The 27252-nt window shown below is 38.9% G+C and overlaps 3 protein-coding genes across 4 annotated transcripts in view; 1 reads left to right on the top strand and 2 right to left on the bottom strand.

Annotated features, from left to right (window-relative positions):
• The window catches only part of KAT2B (lysine acetyltransferase 2B), a 49520-nt gene extending 47458 nt beyond the window's left edge, over positions 1 to 2062 (bottom strand). The window contains exons 1-2 of the mRNA XM_035316086.1: positions 1976 to 2062; positions 1542 to 1582 (exon numbers count right to left, since the gene is read on the bottom strand). Of these exons, the coding sequence (XP_035171977.1) occupies positions 1542 to 1582; positions 1976 to 2062 (128 nt within the window). The remainder of the gene's footprint in view (positions 1 to 1541; positions 1583 to 1975) is intronic.
• On the top strand, positions 1 to 11477 carry PP2D1 (protein phosphatase 2C like domain containing 1). Its single transcript, XM_035319571.1, has 3 exons — positions 1 to 77; positions 6036 to 7054; positions 9794 to 11477. The coding sequence occupies exons 2-3, from the start codon at positions 6037 to 6039 to the stop codon at positions 11044 to 11046; spliced, it is 2271 nt and encodes a 756-aa protein (XP_035175462.1). The 5' UTR covers positions 1 to 77; position 6036; the 3' UTR covers positions 11047 to 11477.
• Positions 11237 to 27039, bottom strand: RAB5A (RAB5A, member RAS oncogene family). Of its 2 annotated transcripts, none has more exons than XM_035319573.1 (6): positions 26784 to 27039; positions 20867 to 21116; positions 17543 to 17694; positions 16546 to 16668; positions 14249 to 14342; positions 11237 to 12708 (listed from the first exon to the last, which is right to left on the bottom strand). In XM_035319573.1, exons 2-6 carry the CDS (start codon positions 21027 to 21029, stop codon positions 12593 to 12595), a joined length of 648 nt encoding a protein of 215 aa, XP_035175464.1. In that variant the 5' UTR covers positions 21030 to 21116; positions 26784 to 27039; the 3' UTR covers positions 11237 to 12592. The 2 variants fall into 2 exon arrangements, with proteins under 2 accessions (XP_035175464.1, XP_035175465.1); XM_035319574.1 differs by lacking the exon at positions 26784 to 27039 and adding an exon at positions 22543 to 22598.
• Positions 27040 to 27252: the final 213 nt, after the last annotated feature.

Here is a 27252-nt window from a genome sequence, read left to right as displayed (position 1 = left end):
TAATTTCACTCCAAATGCAGTGCTGCCTGCTGTCACGGAGGAGCAACTTAAAAAGAAGTCACTCAAACTGAAGATAGGTAAGACTTTATCTTATTTTTTATGTTTATATTTTTATCATGTTTAAAATCACTGTTCTCATTTCAACTTGTGCTATTATATAGTTTAAAACAAAACATATCCCAAGGATTTACTTTAACTGAAACTGCTCCAGTGACGGCTAAAATACTACATTTGCACTTTTGGCAAGAATAAACAAGGAGTAGTTCATTTGCTGGCCAGAAACTCACGACTATAACTTGGGTTGTGTTGACTTGTGGTAGCTTCAGTGAATTTAATTTGGCCATTACAGGTTATACTACATTAGGAAAGCAGAAAAAATATGACTGTAGATGTCATTCTCAGCTTCATATACTTAAGATGAATTTTTCTGTTGGCTGAATTTACAAGCTAGCATTTTCTAATTGTAATGCATGCATAACTCAATTTGAGCACAACGGAATCACTCCAGTGCTTATTTTCCATCATTAAGTATGCATTATGAAGATACTAAATTAGAATCAAACTCAAAGCCCTCGCCACATCTTTCAGTTTCTGTCCTTCGGGGCATGTCACTGGGTTTGCACAAGAGAAACTGAGTCTGAAAGCGGTGCTTAGCGAGCACTGAGGGTGAATCCAATTACCTCCTGCCCCTGCTGCCTGGCTCCCGAGCTCAGGTCAGCAGACCCTAACCCCAGGAAGGCTGCTCATCTGCCCCACAGCCAGCTAGGAGCTGAATGAGACATTGTGTCAGTTCTCAGGTCTCTCTCAGGCTGCTGGTGGCCCTGAGGAGGCTGCTGCTTGCAGCTGGTGCTCCCAGAAGCCACCGTGTCCACGTTTGCTGCCCTGGCCTGAATTCACCCTGAACACAAGGCAAGCTTAAATGCAAAAATCTGCACATTATTCCAGCAGAGGAGACAGTTGCACTTGATGCAACAAGAGGAAAATTAAAATGCAATTTAGGGTGTGTCTGGTGTCTGCTTATTATCCAGTTGTCAGCTGGAGCTTTTGAGGCCTATCAGCCACACGAAGAGTGACTCAGCTAATAACAGCCTGGCACTGAACAACGCTGCCTCTCCGAGAGCAGCCTCCCTGCCTGCTGCCCAGCTCCACAAGCCCATCTGACCCCATCTCCCAGCACAGGCAGGGCTCTGTGCCCGACCCCACGCCTCTCTCCCTCTCCTTTTGTTCAAGATAGGACTCTTCCTGTTCTCCCACCTGTTTTTATTCATGTCATTCAATGCAAATGGAGAAAGCAGAGCTCTTCCCCCTCTGGGGAATTTCTCTGAGTATAAAATCCCATTGTGTTCTTTCATTAGCACATTCCATGTGGGTTAAGTGGCCTCCCTCTTGGCTACCAGGCATTCAGGGCTGCTATCAATATTTTATGAACCACTGGAAGTATTAACAGTGCAAAAGTTTTGTTCCTTATGCTCTCTCTAGCACCTTGTCAGCTTCCCATGCTGCTCACATGCAATATTAATAATATAGATGGCAACCCTTACCAGTAGGCCTTTGTTACAGAGAATCTCACACCGTAGTCACCCTATTTTTAAAGGAAAAAAAAAGAGAAAAAAAAAATGGAGAAAATGTCATTGCAACACTCAAGACTGTTGTAGCAACACAAACTTCTTGCGAGTGCCAAAGCAGTTTGCCATTTTTTTTTCACTTCTTACCCTGAGCATGCTCCTTACGACTGCAGTCACAGATTTGAGGGACCAAAACTAAGCGAGAAGCTGGCGGGTGGACTCAGGCAGCAGAGGCACTGCACTGCCTTCGCCAATACAACACAAAGCACACACAAACCAAGTTTGGAAGCTGTTGATGTTGTTTACTCACCTGCAGTTACTGTGTAGCCTTACACTGCGTAGTTTTGAGGTGGTGAGAGCTCTCCGTTGCTTCATGTAGACATAGGATGTATCACCTATTTTTCACTTACCTCCTCTTCCTTCTGCCTCCCTAGTGTTTGTGTATTCCGTCCTCTAACATCTGCATCTCCACAGTTCTCTGGGACCCCACTCAGCATATGTCAATCATACAGGAAGGGTTTTTCACAGCCCCTGTGGCAGCAGGTGGGTGCCAAGCAGCCTCACACCTCCTAGCTGTGCTCAGGCTGTCACCAACTCACACCCCTGATACCACATTGAGTTAGATAATAAAGCCACAAAGAAAAAATCCCTTTTATTTCTGTAAGATGATCACCCCACACAGGCCCTTGATGGGTTACAAAACCAGTGCCTCTGCCCCACCACACAGACCCAGCAACTGGCACCAGGTGCAAAATAGTTGTGGTATAGGAAGAGCTATTTTGCTTTTTTTTTTTTTCCCCTCCCACTTCCCAGTTCAAGTGCTTCTTCTTGGCTGAGGAGCTGTGCCTCTTTTCAGGTGGACAGTGTCACAAATTACAGCTCTGACTAAGATGACCTAATGACAGAGACAATTTCAAGACGACATGAAACCAGTAGGCCAGGAATCTCATACTTCCAGTTTTGGACAACACTTAGGAAGATAAATGAGGAGGCTAATTACCTTAATTTATTCCATAATTATTTTAATTATTAATCTGTTCCTCCTTCCTTGCCTATTATCAGGCCAGTGCTGGGAGTGTTCCCAAGTCCCGGAGGCAGGCGCTGCCCCCAGCACAGCTCGTGACTCAGCGGGTTCACCTGTATCTCTTCCCACACCTTTCGCAACAGGACTTCCTTGCAGCTGTGTTATTGCTGCTGGGAATACAGTAAGTCAGGTGCTATGCTGACCTAGGCTGACTCACCTGGGAGAAGATGTCATGCTCCTTCTGCAACATCCTCTCTGCAGAGGGGTTGGGAGGCTCAGCACTCCTAAAAGCAGAAGGCACTAGCCACCCGTGCCTGTTCCTTGGCAGGGACCTGCAGCATGAGGCACATCAAGCTCAGGGAAGGGCAGTCCCAGCAACGCTGAGGCCCTGTCACCATTTCTGTATACAGGTATGACACATTTGCCTGTTCAGCAAGAATTTGCAGTAGTGCAGCCTGTTTATACATATTAGCTGGTAATACTGTGATGGTAAGCTCAGCGAGACTGTGACCTCCATTTCACATCACTCAGCCCTTCTCTGCCTCCTGTCACCCTCAGGCAGGCAGGCACCTTCCTGGTGATGCTCTCAGCATTTGAAACCGTGAGTTTTCTAAGACCACTAACATGTAGCAAATAATAATAACACAAAGCTCGAGGAGGAAGGTGTTCTGGAGATTGTATGATTTAATTGCTGACAAAGGTAAGAGAAGAAGCACGCTCTGGGTGGAGACAGGAATGGCATGTGTCAGAGGGAGATGAGGGCATGCGAGACTTCTGTTTGGCCACAAATCAAATCCTGGATCGTTAAAACTCCATGAGTGGCATCTTCACTACTTAAAAAACAGAAAAACATATTGTAGAGACAAACTACAGAAACAGAAAATAACCCCTCATCGTTATATGAACAACAAGCAGCACCAAGCACCAGAGATACATGATTTACTGAGATAATGGTATTCTCAGCCACACTAGTCCCTGGCTCACAGCCATGTGGTCTGCCTCCGTTCTGCTGCTCTCACAAGTCAAGTAGGGCAGTGGGTGGGCACGGCGTAGCAGCAGGGCAGCCTCCCTTTGAGGAATCCTCCCTTTCAAGCAGCCTCCCTTCCATAGGAGCAAGATTGAGAGCTGACCAAATGGCTCTTTGCTGGGATAAAAAGAGTAAGAAAGATTTTTTTTTTTACCCATGAAATCGCATGTAATCTCAAATAGTGGTTCCCTCCCCATTCTTCTCCAACTTTTTTTTTTTTCTTGCACCTCTATTTTTAGCTCAGAACATTCAACAGTGCCAGGTTTAGGCTCCCTAAACAGGCCCAGGGAAATTGTGGTGAGCTAGAAAGCTACATCTTCTCTTTCCCTTTCTGAGAGCTTTGTCTTCATATATTGTGATGGCAATATCTCAGCATTATCCTTTAACCCTACAGCAAAACACTTCCAAGTCTTTATCTGTTCCTGATGAATGAGATGCAAGGAGAGATGGAAATACAAACTAATCTTTCAATTCATAAAAAAAATATCAAATGGATTTTTTTTTTAAAAAATCATTTTTATCACATTTTCAGCTTGTAAAATAAATGAAGCATGCATAAATAATGCATGCATACTATATACATATCTAACATCATGGCTGTCCTTTTAGCAATTATGAGCAAAATGATTTAAACTGAAGAGTTGTAGCACATCTTGTTGTTCTACATGAATTATTATCTACATCGTCCTGGTTATTTACAAATTGTTATAAACTAGTACCAAAATAGTGATTTATTAACACTTATACCCACTTACAGAGATATATACATCTTACAGAGATATATACATCTACAGAGTGTGCAAGTGTTAAGAATTAAGTTTCCTGAGGCCAAATTAACATTTTGTTGAAAACTTTCAACTTCCTGGCTGTAATTCTAAGGGCTTTTATATACACCACATGTAAAATGGTATCATATTTAAACAGCTGACTAAAAACAGCTTGCCAGATTTTCTGTATATATCAGCCCTAACTCTTCTCAGACGTGAATGCATCATTACGAAGACAGCAGTGAAAAGGCCTGTGCTCAAAGTAAAGGAAGAGAGATCTGTGCAAGCTTGTCTTCTGCTGATAGCTCAACCATGCACCTACTATATTTTGCCCCACTGAATGGTGCAGCATATCTGGAGGATTTCTGATGCTCACTTCTAGTTGAGAGAAGGACTTTCCTCTAAACTGGTCCTACAGCAGATCAAGAACTGTTACTGCTTGCAAGCCCACCTCAGTAAGTACAACATATATGATGGCATCAAAAATTTTGTTTTCTGTTGTTGTTTTTCAATAGCTCTATTATTACTTAAGCAGGTATCACTCCCTACAGAAAAGATTTTCCTCTTTACAGTTTTATATTGCTCTACCTCAGCTGCTCACAGGTGCTTTGATTCTTAAAGGCCAGAGGTGATGAACAGCAGGAGAGAGAAAGAAGGAAGTATCCTTCCCAGCTGAAGTCCTCAAAGAGGTAACAGTTGCACAGTAACTGCTTTAAGGTGTGGCTGTATTGAGTTTAAAGACAAAGCCCCAGAAAATGGACAAGGTCAATGCAGCCACTTCAACGTGGCTGTTGGAAATCACCACCGCTGAACCACTGCTGTTCGTCCTGGTGGTGGATTAGCAGGAGCTTAGAAAGGCTAACAAAGTCAGAAATCTATGAAGAGAGATTATGATAAACCCTATAACAAGTACATGTTTTTTCTATTGTTTCTCATCCATAAATACTAAACACTAGATAAACAAACTCAAGGATCAGGTGTGTTACCTAGAGATCTGAAAGCTCAAACACTGCTTGGCCCACTTGATAATATTTTTTCTCTTCCTCATGCTTTCTTAATGTAGAAACTGACACATTCAGAGAGCATCCTACATTGAAAGAACATTAATATTGCTAAACCTAGCTCTTGTGAGAAAAACAAATTACGTATATGTGGACAATATTTTATTGTCTTATAAGATCTTTCTTCTTCCGCTTGACTTCTAAATTCTTCACAACCAAAACTGATGCCAATGAGCGTGATCGATTAAAGAGATAAACCAATGCTACTGGCCCATGCAAAATTGGAAGTTTTTTTAATCTTAATCTCAAATATATATATGTATGTATACATATATCTATTAAATACAGACCCACTACACTGCTGTGTCTGGAAATTGATGAATAGATACAGGAAAGCTGATGAAGACTGATGAAGAACTACTTCATACTTGCAGTTTTTAACAGTGCGAAGGCACAGGGCTATGCATCAAGTCACAAGGAGGAAACAAAAAGCTGTCTGAGACCTCACTAAGTATAAATCCCAATTGTGTTATGAATTTCATATTTCAAAACTTTTCAGTTCTTGGATTTGCTGTATTACTAATTTTTAAACCTGATTTTTAAGACCTGATCTCAGAGTGAAAATTCATTGCATATTGAACTATTTTATAGAATGACATGGGAAGAAAAATCACAAGACAAAGCAAACCCATCTGATTTTGAACCTTGCACAGATGAGGAGGATCATCTGGAGGAGGTCACAATTGCAGCTGAGAATGAAGATGTCAATTGCATTTCAATTTTTTGCTCAGCATGTCAGCAAGCAGTATATCCGCACCATCTTTTTTACCATAAAAAAAAGCACGAAGCCCTAACTTTGCTGGGCTATGATAGCTCACAAGCAGAGATGGACAATGAAACACTTCTAGCTCAGAGACAGAAGCTGATTTCAAAATTGACCAAGATTCCTAAGTATTCTGAAAGACATAGGCAGAAGATTGATTATTCATTTGAGTTCCTTATGGATGATCATACTCCTACATCATATTGTGATCTCAACACCACCAACAGTCCTAGTACTCTTAAAAAAATTAAAAATTCTTCAATAAAAGCATTATCAGTTTGCCAAGATAAAAATTCCACATGGCAGGGCAACATGGAAGACAGATTTTTTGTAGTGGATAACTATGGAAATCGGTCAGATACATGTTTTCTGGGGCTAGTCGATGGCTATCATGGTGTGACAGCTGCAGAAATGGTTGCAGCAGAGCTTCCACTTTTATTTCTTGATCAGCTTGCTCAAACAGATTCCTCTTACAAAAAGACTGAGGAGGAACAGCAAATTCTTAATTCTTTTGCCACAGTAATTGAGGCAGACTACAGGAAAAAGGAGATAACTTTTTCTAATAAACAGGACAATGATGAGACCAAGAAGACCAATAATTACGAATGGATTCACAAAGCTTATGCCAAGTCCTTCTGGAGAATGGATAGACTTTTACGACTGGGAAGGAATGAAGTGTCCAAAGTTCGCTGGAGCGGCTGCTCAGCTGTTACCTGTTTGATGGAAAGACTCCCCAGTGAAAATACAGATGGTAATGAAGAAAGAACGCAGTTTGAAAACAGAACACATAGCCCATTAACCAAGACAGCTGAGGATGTTGCTGGGTTACTGCACATCGCTAACATAGGTATGTACATTTCATATTGTTTTTTTTTTTTTCCTCCACCCAATAAAGAGAAAAACAAGCTAATTCAGAGGTTTACTGGCAGCAAAGATTTGGAAATACAGAGCTGCAATTGCTTTAACTTGACAGTGTGAAGGAGGCACAATAAATTCCCTTGTAATTGATACCAGCATCAGACAGTAAGTACCAAGCTTATTGGATGAGAATCCTCACGATGATATTTGTGTTAAGGTGGTAAATATACTAACATGGAAGACAATTTGGAAACACTGCATATTATGCAAGTGATCTGTGTAAAAGTAGTAATTTTAATTATTTAAAAATCAATAGGAGGCTTAAGATGTCAGCATTTTAGGGCAGGCAATCATGAACTTCATTCCAGATCTGGTAAATTCCTTGTGTCACTGTAACATGCTTAAAATATTTTCTATTCTTTTCAGTCAGACTTAAGTGCTACTGTATTTTGCCACAGAGATCAACAGGAAAGGGACAATGCTTTGAGATACTTCTTTTCTTTAGGAGGCAAAAAAATAATCCATGTTTGGATAGAACTGATGCCATATCTAAAAAATATAGCAAATATATGCTATTCTCTGCAAATCTATGGAATGCTATAAAACAACTTGAACCTGCACTGACACTGAAACTATAACTGCAGTCAACCTCCCTTTCCTCTCCTCAATTCTCCCAACACTTCTTGTTGCTATATCCATACTTTCTCTACCTTCAATAAGCATTTTTTGCAGTCACCTGTGCTTCACTGTTATTTGTAACAAAACTGATCTAGTGCCTGATCACATTCTTGCAGGAGATGAATATAGCAGCAACTCAGATAAAAGTTGTAATGTTTTCAGATTTAACAAATGCGTATTCTCACGAGGGAAGACACCCCCCCCCCTTTTTTTCTTGCAGTAAGCTTGAGATGTAGGATGAACATAAGTTAGAAAATTCACCCAACTTAAGTTTTTTTTAACTCTAATTACCTGCCTTTGTCCTGCCATCTCAGATGAAATTTTATGCTGGCCTCATTTAAAGATGCTGTAAGCTCAAGCCCTGTAAATGAGGTAATGCATGAAATTGATCAGAGGTGCTTCAAGCCTTTTATGATTAAGCCCACACTTTTGAACCACTTCTATACATATTCATTTAACCTAATACATTAGTTTCCCACCCAATGCATTAAATTTAAGAAAAAGATTTGCACGAGCTTCATTTTTTCCCCCCAGAAATGTGTTCTTACAGCAGCATAAACATGTTCAGAAACAGATGAGGAACTGAAGAGAACGACCTGATATGCAGAGCAGGAGATGGAAGCATTGCTTTATTTCATACCATGTAAATAGGTCAGCTGGCTCTTGTTGACTTTTCTGCCCTGTCTCTGGTTTGCAGATGAACTTGCATCATCTGAAAGCAAACTAGATTTTACTCTTCCTTGCAAACTGTTTCACATGGGTTTTATTATGCCATTTGTTAGGGTTTCAGTTGGGTGTCTTGCTCTGAGGGATCAAAAGAAGTTTTAGACAATCAACTCACTCTCCATGGAAATCAGAGTAAGGGGGAGGGAGCAAGAATACATTCAAACTGCAGATAACTTAAGATATTTACATTATATAATCAATAAAAAAAATATATTCTTCAGTTTAATACTCTGAATCACCTTCTAGAGAAACCTGCCTTCACAATGGACTATACTTGGAGCTGTCCCCTACACTAGATAATGCCAACACTTCCCGAAGAATACAACTGTATAAGCACTGCCTACTTATAAACACTTTCCAAAGTAGATCTGTGCCCTGCTCTAGTCAGAAAATATTAATTATGCCATACAAATGAACACACTGTAGCCAGCTTAGCATCTGCGAAGCAGCCATCCCACCCCAGCTCTCTTTAAGACATCACTTTTGCCCTTATGCCAAGGCATGGGAGCAGACCAACAAATTTCCTACCACAAAAAATGGTCTCCTCCCAGTGTAGCCACATGGGATCTCAAACACTGCATGACTTTCAGAGATGCTTTCCTTTATGCTCTGCATTCAAGACTGATGAGGCTAGTCACCTGCAGCACTGTGATTTGCAACACTTTTTCCTTTCCCACCCTTTGGATTTCATGAGTGTTGAGGGAAAGGTAAAGTACCTATTCCTACTAAAGGAAAGAAATTTGTCTAAGACAACTGCAAGAACTCCCGCTCCCTTGGGTTCCCTACACAAGTAATAGATTTAAGGCACATTATTAAACTGTAAATCCTAAATAACACCCAAGTTATTTTTCAAGTACTAGAAACTATGTATTGCTAAACGTAGTCTGACCCTGAAGCTTTCTGATGGGTTAGTTCAGATGTAATATTTAGAGAGCACACACTCTCCTAGAAGACTATTTGAGAAAGAGCACTAGACATCATCCATATGCACCCTTGCTTAAACACCAGTCAAGGTGCAACACTTCCATCAGACTGTACTTTAGGCTGAATGATATGACAGATTCCACACAGAAGGTTAGCCGTAGTCAGAAGAACAAGGATCTGGTATAATCTTCTGGGTACTGGGAGAAAGACACTGTAGAAAGCCTTGCTGCAAGATGCAACTGGATTAATTGATAGTTGAGATTGTTCTATTTTTACTATCATAGGTAGCAATATGACTTTTTTTCCCTCCCTCCCGAGTCCTTAGCAAAACACTAATCATTGATGTAATAACACCAAAAAAAAAGTGTGCTGTAACTCGAAATATTTATTTCACTTTTAGGTAACGCACATGCAGTTTTATGTAAAAATGGCAAGAGTTATTGCCTCTCAGAAGAGCACAGCACATCTAATGTACGTGAGAGAACACGCATACTTCAGAATGGTGGAAACATCAGCACTAATGAACCAGATGGATTAGTAGAGGGTCACCTTAGAACTACAAGGGGTCTTGGACATCATGGAGATCCAGTACTGAAAAGATCTGTAATACCTGTACCTCACAGCATCTCTGTCCCTATTGATAATTCTTGCCAATTTCTTGTTTTAGCTTCTAATGGCCTTTGGGAGGTTTTGGATTACAATCAAGTATGTGCATTAACAGTAACAACATTCACTCATTATTTGAGAATGTATGAATATGTTCACCAAAATGGGGCCTCTCTGTGTAAATATCAGTATTTGATGACTCTCTCTGAAGAGGACTTAAATGACTCAGAGGCTACTAATGGTCTCCAAGATGGAATAGAGATGCTGTACAAAAATAAAGATATTTTTCTCAGTGGCTCAAAAGGCAACTTCACACACAGCAAGCCAAAATGTCCTAGGAGTAGCTATTTGCAAAGTGAAGACAAAGTTCCTAAGGAAACCAACGACCACAAAAACCAAGCTGATCCAGAGCTGTCTCTCTTCAGTAATGATGAAATAGGTCCACAGAACAGAGGGATAAGACAGTCTGATATTAGCACACAAGGTAACTCTGAAGAACCAACACAGTCAGAGGACAGAGAAACTTGTCAATATAACAGTTTTCAGCCACGTTCACAGACCATAGCTCAAGGAGAAACAGACACTGACACTTTCTGCAGAACCCGTCCAAGTCACATCCATAAACAGCTGCAGAAGAATGCACTGACAATAGGACCTACAGACATGGAACAGCCTCAGAAAGATAAAGAAGCATACCTACCTAATTGTGACTCAGACCCACGCCTGGCAGAAAAAATGGACTCCAAGATACTCTGTGACAAACCTCCAAGTTATACTAGCCAGCAACTGTTGAAGACCGCATTGCCAGTGGACTGTGAAGCACCAACAGATTTTGAACAGGACACAAAAATATATCTGTCTGATTGTGAATCACAAGCTGCAGGAAGAGGCTGGGTCGCCTCTGAGAGACTCTACGAAAAAGCAGCAAGCTACATCAGTGAACAACTGGTAAAGACTGCATTAGAGGCAGGTTCAAGAGATAATATTACTATTCTAATTGTACTTCTAAATGGGTGTGATAAGATACCTAACTACCTCAACATTTGAAAATTTATCACATGGTAAGTGGAGTTCCACAGTACATACAGCACAAGCTTACATTTATCTGAGCCATGAAGTTACATGAAATCTTAACTGCTGACCAGGGGAGTTAATCATACATCTTCTCTTAAACTGTACAAATGCAATAAAAGCTTCTGACGTTCAGTCAAAAAGAGTAATCGCAAATCTTTTTAAATTTTTAACCACTTTATTCAAACCTGAGCACCTCAATATAAAACTAAACACTGGTGAACTGTCATTTTCCTTGCTAAACCCAGATTACTGCAAATTTAAAATCTGCACAAGTAAGTTTCTGCTATCAGTTCAACATTTAAATAGACTAATTCATCTCTTCTGACACACTTGGTAGATTTCATATAATGAAAATAACTAAAAGAATTAGTGCAATATACTGGACAGATCAAAATAAAATGTACTTTGGAAAACAAAGTTGCGAAGTTCATTACTGACAGACAGCAGTACTTATGTTACAAATACAGGAGCATCATTTATTACTGTTCTAGCCATAAAGGAAGAACTTAGAACCCCCTTTGATTAGAGAGGAAAAAAGTTAGCTTTAAGTAACTGTACATTCTGTATACCTTTAAGCAACTCTTAAATATTACAGAAAGTATTAAACATATGTAGACTACAATGCAGAGTACCTATTTACAGTACATTAAGATCCAAATTCAAAATCAAGTTGGATGTCCATAATTGTTAGTGCACTATTTTTTTCCTTAGGGGAAAACCAAACTGTAATGGCCAGCAATGATTAAAAACAAGAAAGAAGTCACAGACACCAAGTTTGTTGTGGTTTTACTTGAAGAGCTCTTTACAGTTTGCAAAGGAAAAAAAAAAATCCTATGTTGTCAAGTTGAATTTACTGGTTTGTACCTTCTGAACAGATTAGAAATGAAGTTAAACTTGATTTATCACTATTCTCTTTAGACAACTAACTGGGTTGATATAATTTACATACAGTGTACCAACTAAAACTCCACTTTCCTGCAAGCATAGGGTTCTTAAAATTGTTAATGCAAGTATTTGTAATTAAATTATTAAACTATGGAATGTATAACTAAACAGTAGATACCTGCAGAAACAACTGGTTGCATCAATACTGTGAATAAGTTTAAATTTTAGACCCTGTTTCTAAAACTGTTTTAAAGCACAATTGAGAATGATGAAAGTCAAATTCTATTCATTTTAACAGTAATCAGTATTGAAGCTACAGGAACTGGCCAATTAGGTCCATCGAAAGTAGTTCTTCTATATCCCTAATGGTGAGTGATTTTTAAAACCTTTCAACTGAAGGAAGTTAATTCCGCTTCCATCACTCCTCTACTGCTGAAACATTACAGACAGTGGTGGATACATGCATGTTAAAATTTTAGGTCAAAAGGAAATTCTGTATCATAAACTTGACTATTATTGTAAGTCTCTTCGCTGTTTGGAAGCTGTATTGGGCCAGGTTAAGCACTCCAATTCCATGGTTATTAACAGTTAGGAAGCAGAAGAATATTCAGAACAGTTTAAAGCAATTGATGTTTTAGTTACTACAACATTGACTCTTGGGTTGTTGTGTGGGTTCAGTAAGGTCTACTCCTCTTCCTCTGGCAGAGTTGGCTCCTGTACTCTGTGGTTCGTTCTTTGGCAATTTTTTTGCTATAAAATCAACAAGAAATAACAGGTAAAACTTAGGTTGTTCTGATGTTAAATCGTTTGAGTACACAAATAGTCAGCACTTTATTACTCTATAAGCATATCAATATAATCACTATAAAATCTGATTTGATTCAGCATTTTGGTAATAAAAAAAGTTAATACACTTAACTTCTTAATGATTAACTATCTTATCTGAGATTTAAAAATTAAATGCTTTAGTACCTTGAGCAGTAAAAACTATTTGCTCAGGTATGCTATGCCAGTAACTATGCCAGTAAATGATGGCTCTTGCTTTAAGATCAGTATGTTAGGGCTAAACGATACAGAAAGACTAAAAGGGGATAAAACAGACAGAAATTGGTCAACCTACTGCCCAGGTAACTAGACAGAGTAAGTATTGCATACAACATAAGAAGTAGTCCTCAGCACTAGACCAAGTTGTGTTCCCTCTTCCCCTGACCTCACCCCCCAAGCTGTGCCCTATCTTCTGTTCTTAGGAGCCAGCTGACTGTGCTAACTACTTCTGTCCTTGTAGCTCAAGTGTACCTTCCCAGTCAGTCATGAAAAATATCACTGACTAGCACTACCCTTATGAGCAGCAGGTCTTTCTAGCAATTTTATGATGGAAATGTAAGTTCTACATAAGAGAACTTCCATGGGGCTGTTTTGCCCATGTTATCAGGACCCAGCCACCATCCCTGTTCTACAATTTGGCTGCATGCTTCAACTCCAAAGTTATAACTGCGGTGAGTTTTTTAAAGAACAACTTTTTCCTAAAAGGAATAAAATACAACTATAAGAACAGGCAACAGTAAGAGAGTTAGCACATCAAATGAGATGAAATCTCGGGTTCTATTAACTGAGTTCATGTGATATTAATCTGCAGAGGCAGTATGCAGACATAGCATCATCAGAAAAGTGCCTTCACAACACTGCAGCACTAGATTCTAGCTTCCAGATTCAATTATCATTATCTCATAAGAGGTACACTATTCTAAGTTCCACACCTTCCCAAGGCAGTATGCAACCTGCTGCAAAAACTGTAACATTAAAAAGCATTTATATATTTACACTTACATTCTTATACTAGTTTGATAAACAAATCCTAGGCATGTTTTATGATTAAGACAAAATATTTGAAACTTTCAGTGGTTAAGTATACAATGAGAAATACATTATTTGGCTTTCTTTTTTGACTGTAATAGCAGCTACAACTTAATTTTGCTCATACTTGAAGCAGTACCACTGATTGTGGAGTCAAGACAGTTATATGAAACTTGCTCACAGAATTAAAATTAACGTAACCTTGTTTAGCTATTACAAGTTAATCCAAATGACTAGGTGCTTGACAGAAGACCTCTGCAAACATGCTTCAAGTAAATGTTTCTGACTTATCAGCATCATAAAGGAGCTGAAGAGGACTAAGGAAACTTCAGTGACACAAAGAAAAATGATTTACATGGAAGACTGAAGGAGCTTATGATGATACAAATCTCAAGAAAACGATTCCCTTAAATTCTCAGTGTGTTCATAAACTCACCAATTGCCATAAATATTTCATTTACGTTCATAGATGTTTTGGCAGATGTCTCCATGAACAATAAACTGTTGTCATCTGCATAAGCCTGTGCTTCCTGAAAGATAAAATAAGAATCACAGAATCATTAAGTTTGGAAAAGACCTCCAAGATCCTGGTCCAACTGTTCCCCTACCACCAATATTACCCACTAAACCATAAACCACGTCCCCTTCTTTAAAGAGCTGAATGGATGGTGACACCACCACCTCCCTGGGCAACCTGTTCCAATGTCTGACCTCTGTCTCTGGGAAGAAATTTATCCTAATTTCCAGCCTGCACACCCCTTACCCCCCCCCCCCGCCAGTGCAGCTTGAGTACATTCCCTCTTGCCCTATCACTAGTTATTTGTGAGAAAAGGCTGACACCCCGGCTTGCCACAACTTCCTTATAGGTAGATATAGAAAGAATGCATAAGAACGCATTAGTTAATTTTAAAAAGAAAACTCAGAACTCAGTTATTACATACTATACTTTTACTGCTAATAAGGGCCAATTTCTATTCCATTTTGACAGAAGGTTTGTTGAAACACTCATGTCAATTTATTCGCTAGCTACAAAAAAGTTTGACTTCATCAAGCAGTTAAGCATTTAGAAATGCAATCTTAAAAATCTTATCCGTCTTCAAAATATCCCAGACTAACCTACTGCAAAACATAATGATAGAAGCATTTATCACAAAGACAGCCCTGATTCAAGACACTAGCTGTGACAGAAAGAATGAATAAGCTGTAGGAAGGGCCATCAAATGTTAAGAAGTCTATTATCACCCCTAGAAAGAATGCAGTTTCTGAAGCACCTTGAATCTTTCAGCCGAGGCAGATTGATCAGAGCAGTTTCATTAACCTGACAGAAATTCACTATAATAAAACAAGTTAGGAATGTCAAGTGTCTTGCCACGTTATTTCTTTCTCTAGTCTGATTTTCATCTACTCACTCTGTATTTCAGTTCCCTGTTTTTGCCACTTTCTGTTAACCAGTTCAACTATGAATCCCTAGTGTCTTATGATTATGTAATTGCCTCTGAATTCATCAGGAAATCTGTAAAAAGATAAACTAGAATGCCTATGAAGAAAAAAGAAAAGAAAACATCCGTAGGCTTCTATATCCAATTAAGTTACATCTACTAAGACCCATGTAGCTGTATCTGAAGTAACACATTGACCAATACCTAGAAATCTGCATTGTGTCACTCAGTGGAAAAAAAGTTAAAGCCCACGAGAAGACAATGAATCCATGTTAACAAAAAACCCTAACGTTCAAAAAACATTAAGAATGCAACTGTAAAAACAAAAAACAGTAAAGGTATTTCTATGTTGGTAACTAAATTTGATTAATTTTTTTGGACTGTACACATCTATGATTTGTTAAATAGCGCAATTTTTCACCAAATTTTTCCATGATTTAGTTTTATGGTACAATTGATACGGAAGTATAAAATTTGAAAACCTGGATGTTAAACTCTGGCCAAAAAATACCTAAAATCGCTGTTAATCTTCATTAATAATAATTCTAAAGTTATGTAAGGATTCATTACTGTGCACAGAAGTATCTCACACGATGACACCAAATAATGATTAAAACAGTAAGAGAATTGATGACTAATAAATATGATCTTAAGAAAATTGATTCAAATTAAATCAGTCATAAATAAGCCAGAACATCTCTAGTGATTTTTTATTTGCTTTGGAAGCCATTCTCTGATGACTTGGTTAAACTTTTTAGGAAACAGATATGGAAGAGAGAGCACAGGTGTATCAGCTATAACAAAAAAGAATACCATGAAAAGCACAACTTGAAGTTGAAACACTGCTTCATCAATATGCCCTAAACGAGTTAAGTGTGTCAATCACCTTTATATCACACAATCTAAATTCCCCTGCTGACAAGGCAGAGCAAATTGGTTTGCATATAGAGTTTGTTCCTAAACTATCTGACCCATTAACACTCTAGCTACTGGTGATTTTGGATAGAAGGTAGGAGAATAGAAATTCAACTAGCCTTTAAAGATAGGCAGATAAATTAGTTATTCCTCAAAAATCAAACTTGACTTATTCAAAAGAAGTCTATTGGTACATATCACTCGTACAGAAACACTTTTCAATAGTATGTAGAATTCCATTAGTCTCAGCTGACGCTTATATTTAACAGCATGACCTCTGTAACAACTAGCTAGCCTATGCAAATAAGCTCCACAGTAGGCTTATTTACTTTCCACTCCAGCAAAATGTTATTTCTATACACAGAAGTTACGAACATACCTGAAAATCCACAGCTCTTTTGTTAGCTAGATCAGCTTTGTTTCCTGCTAAAGCTATTACAATGTTAGGACTTGCTTGTCGCTGAAGTTCCTTGACCCAATTTTTCGCTCTGGCAAAGGATTCCTGTTAATAATTGCAAAATGATGTAACTTGAGTATTATCATCCTTCTGTACTCACCCATTATCCTATTGTTATCTATACTTCCAGCAAAATGCCAGCTGATGCAAGGCTGCTACCTTTGTCCAAATTGACAAACTCGAATTTTCCAACAGTTTAACTGCTTTTTAAAAAACATGCATTGCTAGCTTAGTTCTCAAATACACTTAGATGGGACAATGCTGAAAAAGTAAGTAAAGATAGGAAGATTTATGTAGCCCAAGTAAAGAAAGAGAAATAGTTAAGCGAGAAAATAGGAACTTTACTTTCTCTTCTGAAAGAATCAAGTTTATGAATATATTTGAAGAGTCTCAAACATTTTCTAACTAATAAACACTGGCTACTACAATATCAGGATGCCAGGTGTTTGAGGGTTTAGTTTTTTTAAGTCTCATTTTACCAAAAGCACATGAAGCATATCTGATCTAAGTTCAGATAAAAAGAAGTCAAATAATGTGAGGTTATGGTCTCAATGGTTTGTGCTGCCTTTCCAATCCTTACATATTACTTGCCAGAATAATATATTTAAACTTCTTTCACCATCACAAATAAATTGTCACTAGCAGTGTGGTGAGGGTAACAGTTCAAGTCAGATGAACTTATGTAAAAGTGGGTTTGAAAAACCTCTGTAAGGGAATTTGATTTTGTTTTCTTTTAATTTAAAAATACTAGAAATGGTCTTTTGGCAAGAAAAAATTCCAGACAATTTAACATTACATAGCCCAACATTACATGATCAATTGTTACAAACAACTCAGTGGGCTTGAGTTTCTTTCCTTGTTTTTTTTTTTTTAAAACTAACTTCCAGACCCCTCTTGTATGTCTTTACATTGTACTTACCTCATTTGTAATGTCGTATACAACTATAGCAGCTTGTGCTCCTCTGTAGTACATAGGCGCTAAACTGTGATACCGCTCTTGCCCAGCTGTATCCCAAATTTCAAATTTTACCGTTGTATCATCAAGACACACAGTCTGTGTTAGAAAAGCAGCTACAAAAAAGATAGAGGTGCTGAAACCAGAAATCTGCTTGCTACATATTCATATAAAATTATATTACTCAGAGATGCATCAGGCTTGATTTCCTTGACAATTTAAGCCTATTATTAAAATATAACGGGTCTGAAGCTGGTAGTTGGGAACTGATCAACTGAACAGTTCCTTAAACAACCGGTCTTCCTTCACATTAAAGACATAAGAAAGCAGTAATTGGATTTTTTTTTTTTCCTAATAGTGAATCTGAGTAACCACAACTTCTATCACATCTAGATACATTTCATCTTGATAGAACAGACAGCACTCCTTCATGATATACTCCAATAGCTCAGATATTTCCAGTTCTACACTCCATTTACATTATTTGAACAGCATGTTAAAGCCTTGATTTGCAGCTCCTGACAACTCCACCTTTGCTAATGATTGTGGAAACAAATCACTTCTGAGAAGTCCTTGTTCATAAAGCAGCCATAGAGGCGTATTTTTCACCAAGCCTTCTCAAGAACTACTTTCAAAGCACAATTTTCACAGCCTTCAGTTTCAGGGAAACATACCTATTGGTACTACAGCTGAATGTTATCTACATACCTAAAAGCTGGATGTGTCACTGCCCCTAAATACTGAGCTTCTATTTACAGAAAACAGTACATAATTGATACCAGGTCTTCAAGCAGTTACTCCTAGCAGTATTTTCCATTCAGATTACAATTATATATTACAAATACAAAGGAGAATACACACACCACAGAAACCACACTGAAGAAATTAACCTAATATCTCAACAAAATGCTAAAGGAAGCCCCCTGGTTGGCAGAAATGGGGGACTCATCACTAACCATACTCATAGAGCGCAGCCAGTTTAAACCAAATGCTTGAAGTGGCATGGACCGACAGATGTTAGCCTGTCCCAAGTACTCCAAGCCATTGTAGCCTATGAATCACTCCTGAACTGCTGCAACTTTTGACTAACTTATTACAGTAAAACAAAAGCAAGTCAAACTTGCTTCACAAAGGACACAGTAACTACCATAGAGAAGCTGACAAGTCAGTGGTCAGATGCTCCTGCTTCAGGGGTATTAACATCCATTGGAGATGAGCAAGCAGGTTGGAGAAGGGAAAGGCTTTGATGTTCTGATGTTAAAATCACTAAGTTTCTAAGGGCTAAATATCCAAGCACTGGTAAAACAGGCTCCTCTTGGTAGCTCCCCAAGCAGCCTAGAAACAGAAGACAGACCAAAAAACCCACAACCAAAACACTCTGCACCATACTAAGGGTTTCCTCCTCAACTAGCTGAATATTTCTCCAAGGTAGAGACAAGAATGCTAAGTGAGTGAAATTTGACATTCTTACAAATAATTCTTTTCAACATAAGAACATACTTACACTCCATAAATAAAAGGATGTATTCAGGAAGATAATTAAAACAACGGTTTTACTCCTCTTGCTTTTGTTGAAAGGAAGCTTTCAACCACCACAAAAATGTCAATTAATTTCAGCAAACAAGGTATCTTTCTTCTGTATTGCAAGGCCATACTTAATTAATAATCAACTGTGTTAAGGATGATAGACTTTCAAGATAATTAACATCAATACTTTCACCTTAAGCAGCTAACAGGCACCGCTGCACTAGTCTGAAGTGGAGAAGTCCAGTTATCAAACACAACCACTGTCCAACGTGTCTGCCTTGAACTGCACTCTTTCAGAAGTTCTTATTCAGCCTCTCAATGCACGTAAGCCTCCCTTTGTTAAAAGGCCCTTCTGTATACAAAGAAAACTAGGCCTAAAGCAAATACAGGCTACAGTTGCACAGCTTTCTCTATAGAAAACTTCCAGAATCCCAACATTTCTGCACTTAATATCTCTCAGCTGTATTATACAGCATTTCCTTGTTTCTATTTTGTGCAGGAGAGGAGTAAGTTAATATAGAAATTACACTAATGTGCACATATTTGAGCTTGGAGCTAAGGCTTGTTTAACCTCATATAGCTTTTAAACAGTGAAATAGAATTTGAGTTCTCTCTAATTCTACCCAGACACTAAAACAAGAGAAAACAAGGAGGTTAAATGAATTACTGAACTTTAACAATTAATTTCACTGAACTTAGTGTTTTTTTTTAATTTTAAGAAAAGCTGGGATAGTGAATTAGCTTGTCAATATATCATCGGGAATGCTCTCTATACTACCACATAACATATGAAATAATAAATAAATCTTTCACACTAACACCTATCCCAAAATCATTATGAAAAGTACAAAGACAAAAATGAGCATTAGTAAGACGCTAAAGGAGAGTAAAAGTGGTTCTCCATATATGCTGACAGATGCACAAAATAAATACATCTAACACCTAGAAACAGGGTAAAAAGGTGATGTAATGAAATTTAGCTTGTCTTCATTTTTGTAAGCTTTTTACATTTTGACAACTGTTCATATGTAAAGACACAGATGACTGAAAGGGCTTGCCATAAATAATATAGTTAAACAACCTGATTCATGCAAGCAGCAACAGGGGCTACAGGACAATACTGATCAATCCATATCTTGTTTAAGTCTGTATGGTACTATGCTGTTTTAAGAATAGGTTTAAATTTATCCAAGGAAGCTCAGTAAGCACAAACAACTTCAAAACACAAGCTAGCAGAATAAAATGGGGAAAAAATGAAAATGTCTCAAAATTAAACAGAATAGTCTTTTTTTGACTTCTTACAGTCAGCACCATTTTTTTTTTCATGTCACAAAATGTAAACATAGTATATTAAATCCCATGATTAATGACAAAGATAGGTGTATGTAGACATATAGCAAGTTCTCCCAATTCAAAAGCAGAGCCAGGCTGCATAAATACCACCACCTTTTGAAAAACGCATACAGCATGATTAAAAGAGCCAGACACACACCCACAAACAAAATTCAACATAAAGTCCACTTCTCAGAAGTGTGCAGTTCAAGCACATGTTTACTTTCTCCACTTTGACATGCATGTGTCCTACAGCCTTGTGCCAACTACAGTTTTTATCTTAGTAAGTTACAGTTCTCAAAGACATGTAGGACTCAGATTTGATCCTTGCTGTTAATGAGCCATTCTCAAAGTGCCATTACATTCAAGGTGTCAATGCCAAGATTATAAATTCAATGTGAAATAAATAAAAAGGGTAAATTTTCTCACCTCCAATTGTACTTTCTTGAAACTCATGAAACTGTCCTTTTACAAAACGAAGCACCAAACTTGATTTACCAACTGCAGACTCTCCTAGAAGTACTAATTTGAATTGGCAAATTTTATTTCCCGCATTTGGCCCATTGGGTCTTGTTGCTCCTCGATTAGCCATGCCCAAATTAGAAATAAGTCCTTTGTTTCAAGTTCTTGAAAATAAGTCCAGGATTCAGACCTCAGGGGTGCTTCTGCTGGTAACAGCCTGGTTATGAAGAGACAGTGGGTCGTATTAGCAAACAAGAAAAATCAAATTCACCAATGCACCATGAATTACATACAACTTATTTTACTAATGCTAAACAATACTCAGAAGTCAGTAACAGTAAAGAATGAAAAAAAGAGGAGACTATGGAAATCCCAATCACTGCATCAAGTCCTCTGCAAGTATACTTTATCAATTCATATTTATAATTTATAACAAATGCAATTTCCTTAGATAATGCTTTGTACATCAAGATCTGTACTTTAATACCTTTCCTAGTTAAAAAATGTAGAAGCAAAACAAAGCTTTGTATGTGTAGAAAAATATAGTCTTTTGACCACTAAGAAATTCAGATTACTTTGGGCAAGCCACCAGAGAAGTATCAAATGGTAATAAACTGAAATTTCCAGAACTAATTTCTGCATCCTAGACAATCAATACATATAAGAGATCTTTAAGAACATGTGTTAACAGTGTATTCCTTAGTATATCTACTCTTCTAGTAAATTTCTTCCCCAAAAAATCACAATATTTATTCATATGGACAAAGAAGCCTTGTCTCTGCTGTTCTCACTTCCAAACCAAAGACATATGCTTTTACGTGCTTAATAGTGGAGATTAAGTCTTTTCACACGTAGACACTAATGTATGAAAGACTGGAATAATATTTTCTATATTCCCTTTCTTCTCACTTCCCAAAACAAAATTCCAAGCAAGTCTGCAGGAAGAATACCCAAATGATAGTTACTCAACTCAGGAAAAAAAAAAAAAAAGCTTCTTAATTTATTGAAAACCCCTTGGCCTACAACTTTTTTCCTCCTGTAGATGGTCACATATTTGAATTAGATGCACGTGTTGAGGATACAGCTTTTCTAGTGTCTAGAATACAAGCAAGTTAGTTTGGAGCATGTTCTCCCAGTGCAGAGAATGGTTTTAATATTGCAAAATGAAGCAAACTTACTACCTTCAAAGAAGTCTCGCTCTTTCTTTGTTATGGTAAAGCTACTACATTTTGAACCAAGTAGTAGCCTTAATCATTAGCTGTCTTCCCATTTCAGAACATCAAGCACAGCTAAAATAGTTCTGTATCAGGCAGAAGAGGATTCCAGTTTGCTATACACCTACCTCAGACAATAAGCCTTCATTGTCCTTCCTAACTCTCCTTTCGTAAAGTCAGGACAAGTTCTGAAGAATAGACTGCTTCACAGTTCTAGCAGAACCCCATCCTCCACTAAATAGTCCCTTACACCCAAGTTTCACAAGCATTATGTAAGAAATCACAGAATTATTTCTTCGCTAACATAACATTTAAAATAAACTGATACTTTATTTCTCATTGTAAACGGAACTTGAATATGGGTCCTAAAAATATTTTTCAACATCTTTAAGATGCTCCTATTCGCTCATGTTGTTCCTTTTCCCATACTTTAAAGTAATTTCATTTCTTCCAGGCAGGATATTCCAATCTTGTATTCATCCCTGTCTGCCTTGTGTCTGTGACCTATTTGACAGTTATGATATCCTTAAATCAACTTTTTATTTCAGTTGCACAACTTAACTATCTACTTTTAGATATACATTCTCTCAAACATGTAGAAGTGTGCCTTGAAGTATACCAGTGAAAACAGTTTTAATAAGCAAAAAAGACCCGCATATTCCACCATCATTATTATTAACCACTATAATGACACATTAAAATTTTGTCATTAAATTAGCTTTGGTTTAGTATTTTAGAATACAGGAATGGATCTAGTTGTTTTCAAAATACCAGACCTTTCATCCTTATAGCTTTAAAAAAAATCATGCACAGCTGGTGTGTCGGTTCTCAAGCAAGATTTTTTTTCCAAGTTGTGGAGTAACTTGGATAAAAGTGGATCAGTGACATGGAGTTAATCTCTCCCAAATTATGTACAACAGGAAGCAGCAAGGTATAGCCAACAAATAGGTAGCCCAGAATCCTGTTAGTGATTTGTTTATCCTTTCCTTTGGAAAAGTAATGAAGACTTTTTTGTTGTTGTTGCTTTAAAATGAAACAACTGTTTGCACTATAGCATTCTACTATGTTTAGATAACCATAAACTAATTTTAAACCTTTAATTTTAATTCATGTTTTCTAGACCCTGGAGCATTGATGAAGACATAAGGGCTAAATCCAGTGACCGACTGAGTTACTCTTTAGAGCAAATGATTTCTAGACAACTTACAGTGAGGAAATCAACCTACTGCACTCATTACTCTCTGATGACTTTTTTGCTTGCTGCCTTGCACATTAGGAAGAAAAGGAGACATGACAAAACAGGCAAGACTGATTTAACTCACATTTGTTTCAACTGGTCACTTAAAGCCCTTAGTTACTCTGACTACGTATCTTACACTTACAAAGCAGTTACTACTACCCCCTTACAGAACTCTTTCAGGACCTGGAGATGAAACAAGTTGTCAAGGCAACTACTGAATTTTTATGGATGTTCAACCAGAAATCTTCAAAGTTCACGTACCCCTCTCCCCTTTTACCAGAAATCATTCTGGACACTCAGGTATTGCTCAAAAATAACCACTTGTCAAGCTGATAGACATCACACTACTTCCAAGGCCACTGAGTACTGAAAACATACTGCAAACACCCTTCATTCAATAGGTGCATCAATATGTCTAGTAACTTAACAATAAAACCTACCTACCACAGTCGTACCACACAGTTAACAGCTCAGGATAAAAAAAAACAAAACACTGAAAATCTGACAGAGCATACCCAACTGACTTTGATATATAAAACTCACTATCATCTTCTATAGGAATGCATGGAACCATCATCTTTTAAACCTTCAAATTTTACTGAAACTGTTCAGTAAATTCAAAATCCTCATACAAACATGAAAAATGAGGAATATTTTCTTAATGTGAAGAGAAGCGGCACAAGTATGACACAGCCATTACAGAATGCTGACCATTTTTAGACTGGTGTGCTGAATGCACTAGGAAATAGGATGTAAAAGTAGACTTCAATACTACAGACCCCACGTATGCTCTAAGCCTCAGGCCACACTTACTTTCCAGTTCCTTAAGTCACCTGTAAAATACTGGCTTTGGGAACCATAAAAAAGCACCACACAGAAGAGAGGAATGCTGCTTTAGGTACCCTACAAATACAAACTACAAATTTAATTATTTTTTGACAAACTGCATTCAAGACAACTCTGAACACTTCCTTCAAGAGCTCAGCAACTCTACCTATTTCTTACTCTTAGCTTCAGTCAAAGTCTCCAGGAGAAGATCCACCAAACTGCCCCCATTCCAACCCTGCCCCTGCCAGTTTTGCATACAGAGTAAATTTTGTAATCTACTGATGCGTTTGGAAAAACATCTGAAGAAAGAAAACCTTAATAAGACATTTTCATTCATCTACACAAAAAGAAGTGTACAACAGTTTGACTTAAACCAACCTCTTAAACCAGTACATAGGGATGTAAGGAAGTTACTTTTATATAAGAATTTGCTGAGGAAAATACTATGAAAGTTTTTAAATGTATGTCTTCATATGAATAGAAATTGAACAGATTGTCCTACTTATATGGAGTTTAATGCAAGAACTCCATCATATACTAGTAGGCAAGGACCATTTTGCAGCCATGGGTACTACAAATATATAGCTCCTTCTGGTAATTAAGAACTTTCACTCTTCTCCTGAATATCCCCCAGTGGGATAGCATCTCCATAGTGAAATGTCAGAATAACAAAGTTTACAGCATACGATTAGGAACGTTCTTCTGTTACCAAGTACTCATACCAAGCAATTTAATAGATGCTGTGTACTTTCATCCCTTTAGAAGATGAATTTCTATTCTGCTAGGTAATCCTTCCTTGTTAATGATTTTTATTTACTGGAGAGAGAGAAGGATCATAATTATATTTACAGAACATCCCATAAAAATTCTTACGTTTGAGTCTGTGAGCGGAATTCCATCAGTCCTAGCCAATACCTACAAACTCACAACTTAATGGAGTAATTCACAGCTATTTAAGTGTTCAGATCAGTGCCTATTTTAAACAACAAGAAAGCTAATAGAGAAGTATCAAAACAACACTTGTGTCAAAAGCCAACCTACTAAAAGGGATTAAGGCAGCTAACACTGTTCCTACACTGAATGCGATTAAGCGCATAATCGAACACAAAAACCACAAGAAAAAAATCATGATAAATTTAAAACTGGAACATTCAACCACTTGAAAATACTTCACATTTCAGAGCAAATAACGTTTCTTATCATGAGCATAAGTAACATTGTAGCAATTTCTAATTCCTGAACAGAGAAAGATCACGTAACAAGGAGGTTACAACCATTGTCTATTTTTTTTTTATACTGAGTACTTTCACTGTTTTAAAATTCAGTATCTAACGTTATTTATTAAGCACTCATACTAACAAAGTTTTCTGTTATTCCGTCCCAGGGTTGATCAAATTAATGTGGCATCTTACTGCAATGTTCAAGATAGCAGTACATGTCGCTATCTAAATATTTGTTGTATTTAAAATAGTTTATATTGAAACATAATGAGACAGTAAAGTCTCAGAACTAATCAACACAGTCACTACAAGAAACTCATGGCTTTCCAATTAAATGTAATAGCCATCTCATCAGCTCATATGAATGAAGTGTAGTACTAATTGCTTTGTGATAAACTGGTTTATCATACAGGAAACATAAGCAATGATGACTGTCCTATCAATATTTCTAGCCACCTTACTTCAGGTAATATCTATTTTTTACTGATATTTCTTATTACAAGATAAAAATACCATCTAGGCAGGCCATCTATCCTGCCTGCAACACTGAGAAATCACTGCCAAATTGGAAGATGAAGATGCCATGCATTTTATTCGGTCTTAATATTATGTGGAAGCAGCTCTGTGATTTCATTTTAGTTAGCAGTTCAGTCTGTCTTCCATCCCCAGGCTATGAAATAGACAAAGGTAGGAAAAAAAAATCCATGAAAAACGTTGAGAGAATAATGGCGTTTTATGGGCCTATTGTTTGGAACAGTATTTTGATAGTCCTTAAACAATTCGGCTCTCCTTGAAAACGCAAAAGGACAGAGGTGTGTTCCTGCTCGGTGCACCACCTCTGCACTACCTCTAGCTCCAGCTAAACCTCACGCAGAGCACACGCCGTACACTAGGCCCGCCGGTGTCCCCTGGATGGCGACGTGCTGTCTTTTCCTTCCCACCTTACTCATCGCCCCCTTCTCCAGCCACAAGCGAAAGGGAAAGCGAGGGCCCCATCACCCCACCTCCCCCTGCACACCGCACAAGAGACTCGCGGGACACGACCTCGCCTTGGCAGGCAGCCCAGCCAGCGACAACCCGCAGCCGAGGATCTCCTTCCCCGCCGCGGGCCTGGTCCCAGCCCCTCAGGGCCCTGCCGCCGCCTCCCCTCCCCCGCGGCTCCCTTCCAGGCACAGGAATAAGGGGAAGTGGGAGAACCGGGGGCGCCATTTTGAGACGGCGAGACGCGAAAGCGGCCTCCGCTGCCCGCAGGCCCACCTCAGCGGCCCGGCCGCCCCGCAGCTCCTCACGGCGGCGGGGGGGGGGGGCACCCTCCGAGCCCAGCCCAGCCCAGCCCAGCCCGGCCCGGCCCCTCCTCGGCCACCGCGGCCTCCCCGCCTCACCCGGCCACGCACGGCGTCTGTCTGTCCGTCCCTCTGTCTGTCCGTCCAGCCGGCCGGGCTGGAGGAGGAGGAGGAGGGTACGAGGAGGGCAGGGGAAGGCGGCCCCGCGGTGGGGGCGAGGGGCGGGGGCGCAGCCGGGCCTCACCCAGAGGCTGCCGCCGACTTCCGCCGCCTCCTGCGCCCCGACCCAAACACCCGCACGCACACACACGCACACACACGCACACGTATTTCCGCCGCCGCCGCCCTCACGTCACAGCCCGCACGGTGCGTGCGCTTCCGGCTCGCGGCGCGTCCCGTGGCCCGGCCCTCCCTGTCTGCCTCTCTCACCCTCCTCCATTTTCTCTCCCTCCTCCCTGCTGAAGAGATGGGCCTGCAGCGGGCCTGCCTCCCCTCCAGCGGCTGCCCAGGGCATTTCTAATCCCAACGGGAAATCCAACTCCTCTCACTTGAGCCCTCGCCAATAAAG

The sequence above is a fragment of the Oxyura jamaicensis genome, chromosome 2, assembly GCF_011077185.1.
Source record: "Oxyura jamaicensis isolate SHBP4307 breed ruddy duck chromosome 2, BPBGC_Ojam_1.0, whole genome shotgun sequence".
Taxonomy (NCBI): Eukaryota; Metazoa; Chordata; class Aves; order Anseriformes; family Anatidae; genus Oxyura; species Oxyura jamaicensis.
Note: the sequence above shows the minus strand (reverse complement) of the source record. Positions and strands in the feature narration are given on the sequence as shown.